A 5,971-nucleotide genomic window follows, 5' to 3' on the forward strand; every position below is an offset into this window, starting at 1 on the left:
GCTGCCTCTGGGCTCCCCGCTCACCCCCTCCCCCGCCGCACCCCACCTGACTCCCAGCAAGGATGAGTGGCAGCCGGAGCCCTGGCAGTGCCACACCCGCAGACCCCTCCCCGCACCGCCTGGGGCAGACCCCTGCCTTGCATAACCAGCAAGGGGCACCCTCAGAGTTGTGGGGTGTGGGGCTGCCCTCCCCTGAGCTCCCCGCTGGGGCCCTGACCTCTGCCCTTGGGGGCTGCTCTCTGGGAGATGGGGATTCTTGCTGTCCTGCTGCCCCCGACGCTAACGCTGAGACGCCTCTCCCTGGGCTGGCTCCCCTCCACTGTCCCTTCGCTCACGGGCTGGACGGTGACTTGAGGGACCAGTCGCCATGCAAGTGTCCACCCCGGTCGACAGTGTAGGAGACCCCGGGGAGGCGGGGCATGGAGGGGACCAGAGACTTGGTGGTGGTCTGCGGTGGGGCTGACCAGTCCTACCCCCTCTCCGGCAGCTTCCGCTGGCCGTTTCCAGGACACCTGTGGCCGAGAGGGTCCCCGCAGGCCTAAAGGAAGAATTCTCCTGCCACAGGCCTGGCGCTGCCTGGCTGTCCCCCTTTTTGGCCCTTGCCCCCAAGCCCGGCGCCCAAGCTCCCCCATGACCTTTAGGCACCAGAGACGGGTTGGGTGGTCCACAAGCCGCCTGCAGGGGGCAGAGTCAAGCTGGGACCAAACCCATACAGGCAGGGGAGGAAGGGGGTGGCGGCAGCCGGGAGGCCCAGGCCGGCTCAGGATCATATCATGGGACCCTGGCGGAGGTCTGGGGGGGCTGCAGAGGGAGCAGTGGGGGGGTTGGTGCCCTGAATTAGGGATGGTAGGCAGTGGACATGGTCAGCAGGGGCAGCCCCTGAAGTTGGGGACCCCCCACTCAGAATGGGGAGCCGTGAGGCAGCCCGGGCCCGCTGGGGACTGCGCACACTGGTGCTCCTGGGCAGGGGCGAGGCCCCGCGGTGGAGCCTGAGGCTGGGGGTGCAGAGCCCCACTCGGCGGCCCCTGGGGCTGAACCCTGGGCTGCGCAGAGCCAGAGCAGACACAGGAAACAGCCTAATTGCGTTTGCTGAGGAACACCAAATCCCTTGCAGCTGCACGCGGGCTGAGCCAGGGGCCATGGGCGGGGCGGCCATCGCCGGTGTCCTGACAGCTCCGTGGAGCCTGCCAAGGGGTCTGGGCTGCTGGCCGGGGAAGGGGGGCGCCTTTCCCAGGCCAGAGGCCCCCACCCCACCCCAGGAGAGCCGCCCCCTCTCAGTTCCCAGAACGGAGCCCAGCTGTGGAACAGTGAGGGGTGAGGTCACGGGAGGGGCCAGAGGGGCCGCATTACTCACATCCTGGGGCTGGTGGGAGGGGGGGAGGCGAGGGGGAGGGCCCCTTGTCCTTGGGGCTGCTGGGGCTCCCGGCCCAGGGCTTTGGAGAGACAGCAGGAGACCCCTACCCCGTAGCCCTTGTCTGCCCCGCAGGCTCCTGCGCATGCGGATGGCAGGTCGCAAACGGGGGCCCTCGGAGGGGCCGGCTCACAAGAAACCAGCCTCGGGCTCCCTCCAGGGCCACTGTCGGGGCGATGGCAAGGACAGCAAAAAACAGGGTGCCGGGGGGACTGGACCTGCCATTTGGGCCCCCACCTTATCCCCACTTGTGAGTCGGCGTAGGCCAATGGACATCCATGCGTGTGCACGGGCGCGTGCTGTGGGTGTTTGGAACCGTGGATGGAGGGTGGGTGTCGAGCTCTTGTAGAACGTGTGTGCATGCACGTGCACTACTGCCTCGTGTGCACCTGCGCGTGCGAGGGGCCCGGGCTGTGAATCGTGTGTTCGTGTGCGGGGCTCTGCTGAGCGTGGGCCTGCGTGGGGCCCTTGTGGCCTGGACACACCGCCGGGCGGGCGGGCCCCAGAGGGTCTGCTCATGTCTGTGCGTGGGTGACAGACACCTTGCAGGCCGTACACTCAGATCTCCGTGGACGGGGCTGGGGAGCAGGAACCTCGGCCCTGTGCAAGGGAGGCCCCCGCGGGGGCTCCCGAGATCAGGACTGAGGAGGGCCTGGGGCTCGGTTCAGGCCTCGAACCCAAATCTGCCTCCCGCACACACCCAGCTGGGCCCGAGCACCGACACCCACGCACCAGCCCTCGGCCCGACACGCGCATAGGTCTGTGCAGCTTGCACATGGCAGCGAGGGGGACAAGATGGCCCATCTCATTGGGAATGGCCAGGAATCCATCCTGGGGCGCCCCCAGGGTCTGCCCACGAGAAGGCGCTCTCCACGCCACAACCAGGGACCCCGCGTGGAGCTCCCACCCTCCATTTGGAAGGGGGAGAAGGCCCCTGGCCCCTGGGGCTCTACCCCCCCAGATAACATGGCCCAGGGCCCGGGGCAGGATGGGAGCAGGTGTGGGGAAGGAAGGGCTCCCTGGGCCCCTGGAGGTGAGAGCCCAAGGCACTTCTGATGACCAGCGCGGGCAGACCAGACAGGGGTGCTGGGGGCTGAGCAGGTCTGGATTCCCAGGTGGCCGCAGCGGGGGGAGTGGGCCCAGAGCCGGGGCTGCGGAGGGCCTGGCCTTTGTCTGGGAGGCTCTGGGAAGGCCTGGGAGAGATTAGATCATGGCTGGCAGGGCTGCTGAGACCGTGGAGCTGGCCGTCCCGGCCAAGGGACGGAGGCCCAGAAGGAGCGGGCTGTGGGGTCAGGCGGCGGGCAGCAGCGGGAATGGAGAGAGACCCCAGGTTGGGGCAGTGAGCCCTCCAAAGGCAGAGGCTGGGGCTCCCCTCTCTGGGTCCAGCAGAACTGGGGCTGGGGGTGGGTGGAGGCAGGACCATGTTGGCAACCCAGGCCCAGGGTACCCCGCCCCCCCCCACCGGATACCAACAGTGTGAGATCTGCTGGGCCAGGGCCTGGGGGACCAGGCTGTGAACCCCTGCTCTAGGCTGACCTTGGGTAACCCTCAGTGAGGGACCCCGAGAAGCACGCACTGAGGGAGGAAAGTCTCAGAGATGGGCTCTGGGGTGGCATCGGGTCCTCGTCTGTGAGCCAGCCTGGAGAGATTAGGTTGCGGCTGGAGGCAGCTGGGGGCGCTTGGGGAGGCTGGAGGGCACACCCCAGCTGGGGTGGTCGGACAGGGAGGTGGCTGCCTGGCGGGGTCTGCCCCTGATCGGCAAAGCAGATCCCAGTAAGGAAACGTGGCACCGGCATCTGGTACCTGCGGTAACCCCTTCCCATGCCCGCCTGCGTCCCAGATCTGATGAGGTCAAGGGGGCCTGGCTGCCGGAGGGGACGCAGCGGGGTGCAGGCTGAGGCTGACTGGCTCTCCGTGTCACCCAGGCTCACCACTCAGTGGGACGTGGAGGATGAGGAGGAGGCCGCCCGGGAGCGGCGCCGCCGGGCGAGGGACAAGGAGCTCCGGACCCAGGACGAGGACGGCGGCGAGTCCCCCGAGCTGCCGGAGCAGGAGAGCCTGTAAGCCGCCCCCTACCCGTCTGCCTGGCCTCGCTTCCCTCCTCCGGGCAGAGGGGATGCTGGTGGCCAGGCCCTGGGCTAGGGCCCCCGGAGGGGGAGTGAGCAGGAGCTCAGCAGGAGTGCGGAGACGGCTTGGGGTGAGGGTCCCCGAAGCCCTAGGCGCCGATGGAGCCCGCTGGCCGGCCAGCCGGATGGACTCACGTGCGGCCACCCCTCCCAGCCAGGCTCCCAGAGCGCTGATTCAGGCTGGCCCCTGCTTGGACCGACACTGACCCCAGCTGCATGGCCCTGGCCCCGGAGCCCCCCGCCCAAGTTCCCTGCTGCCGGTGACTCATGGAGGCCACGTCCAACTTGGCGGGCCGCAGGCCGGCTCGTTTCCTCCCTGGGCCCAGGAGGCCTCCGCGGCCGGGCTGGGCTGTTTTTACAATAATGCCCCCCTTCCTCCCGCCCCTGTTTTGTTCCATTTTCTCCGAGTCAGCAGCTCTGGGCGGGGTGGGGTGCTGCAGCGGTCATGGCCCCTCAGGCCAGGTCCTCGGTCTAGATAGCAGGGGCTGGGGGCACTCGGGGAGCCCACCAGCACCAGATCGCAGTCCCGCCCTGGGGGGACGGGGTACAGGAGCCCACCCTGCTGCCCGCAGAGGGAGCAGTCACCAGAGCCCTGGAGGCTCAGCTGAGGGGCCAGAGGCAGACACGTCACCCATACACGGGGACCTCAGAGTGACAGGGGAGGCACAGCCCAGCAGTCAGGGGGCCCTAGAGGGGTGGGGGAGACACAGCCCAGCTCTTAGGGAGCCTTTGACTGATGGAAGAGGCATAGTTCAGCTCTCAGTAGCCCTAGACTGAGTGGGGAGGTACAGCCCAGCTCTCAAGAGATCCTAGACTGATGGGGGAGGCATAGCCCAGCTCTTAGGGAACCCTAGACTGATGGAGGAGGCACAGCCCAGCTCTTAGGGAACCCTCGACTGATGGGGGAGGCACAGTCCAGCTCTTAGAGAACCCTGGACTGATGGAGGAGGCATAGCCCAGCTCTTAGGGAACCCTGGACTGATGGGGAAGGCATAATCCAGCTCTCAAGGGACCCTGGACTGATGGGGGAGGCACAGTCCAGCTCTCAAGAAGTCCTAGATTGATGGAGGAGGCACAGCCCAGCTCTCAAGGGACCCTAGACTGACGGGGGAGGCATAGCCCAGCCCTCAAGAAGTCCTAGATTGATGGGGGAGGCACAGTCCAGCTCTCAAGGGACCCTAGACTGATGGGGGAGGCATAGCCCAGCCCTCAAGAAGTCCTAGATTGATGGAGGAGGCACAGCCCAGCTCTTAGGGAACTCTAGACTGATGGGGGAGGCATAGCCTAGCCCTCAAGGGACTCTAGACTGATGCTAGACTGATGGAGGACACACAGCCCAGCTCTTGTGGGACCATGACTGATGGGGGTGGCATAGCCCAGCTCTCAGGAGGTCCCAGACTGATGGAGGAGGCACAGCCCAGCTCCTGGGGAGGCCTAGACTGATAAGAGAGGCATAGCTCAGGTCTTAGCAGGTCCTAGACTGATGGGAGAAGCACTGCCTAGCTCTCTGGGAACCTTAGTCTCAGGAGGGAGATATGGCCCTGTTACTGGGGGGCCCTGGCTTAATAGGGCGAGACACAAAGTTGACCTCGGGCAGCTCCTGACTATGGTGGAGACACAGTCTTGCCCTCAGGGACTCTCGGACAATGGGGAGGCTCAGCCCAGCCATGGGGTGCTGCCTCTGGCAGACAGGGTCTCCTGTCCCTGGACCCCAGGGTCTGAGGAAGGGAGGAGACGTGGCCAGTGTGTGTGGTGTGTCCCCCGCCCCTCATGGCCTGGCCCGGCTCTGAGCACCCAACGCTGCTCTTTCAGTCTCAGCAGGAAGCCCTCGGAGGCCCCTGAACTGGACGAGGATGAGGGTTTCAGCGACTGGTCCCAGAAGCCTGAGCAGCAGCGGCAGCACTGGGCGGCCAGGGAGATGTCCGATTGCGGGGCGCCCCCTCGGAGTGAGAGTCTGGAGGGGCAGCAAGGGGAGGACAGGCAAGTGGGGGTCAAAGCCTGGAGGCAGGGCTGCCAGCCAGGGGCTCTCTCCAAGCCCCCAGCCTGTGCCTGAGCAAAGGCCACTAGCCCCGCAAAATGTCCCGGGGCTGGGAGCAGGCGGAGGGAGGAAGAGAGCTAGACGGCGGCGGGGCGGCGGGCCGAGGGGCTGCGGGGAGGGGTGGGGAGGAAATCTCATTCCTGGGCTCCCCAGGGCCCCTGGGCCCCATCCAGACCAGCTGCGGCCCGGCCAGGGTGTTGCCACATCAGCACACATCTGCAGCCCACTTACGTAATGGAGGCTCTGCGCCCCTGCCGCCCGCCCGCCCTTCCTCCCTCGGGGCTGGCTCATCTCCATTCCCACGGAGGGGAGCAGGTATTTCCAGATGTGTGGGCCTGTGAGTCGGCCTGGAGGGACAAGCTTTCCAGATGTGCAGACGTGTTTGCTGGTCTGAAG

The 5,971-nt window shown here is 66.7% G+C and overlaps 1 protein-coding gene across 7 annotated transcripts in view; it reads left to right on the forward strand.

Moving 5' to 3' along the window:
• LSP1 (lymphocyte specific protein 1) overlaps window positions 1–5,971 on the forward strand; it is a 36,235-nt gene that overhangs the window by 20,660 nt on the left and 9,604 nt on the right. For all 7 annotated transcript variants that reach the window (XM_077753047.1, XM_077753446.1, XM_077753117.1 and 4 more), the window contains exons 2-3: window positions 3,337–3,471; window positions 5,350–5,517. In XM_077753047.1, the coding sequence (XP_077609173.1) occupies window positions 3,337–3,471; window positions 5,350–5,517 (303 nt within the window). The remainder of the gene's footprint in view (window positions 1–3,336; window positions 3,472–5,349; window positions 5,518–5,971) is intronic.

The sequence above is a fragment of the Crocuta crocuta genome, unplaced genomic scaffold (assembly GCF_008692635.1).
Source record: "Crocuta crocuta isolate KB4526 unplaced genomic scaffold, BGI_CrCroc_1.0 scaffold653, whole genome shotgun sequence".
NCBI classification, from domain to species: Eukaryota; Metazoa; Chordata; class Mammalia; order Carnivora; family Hyaenidae; genus Crocuta; species Crocuta crocuta.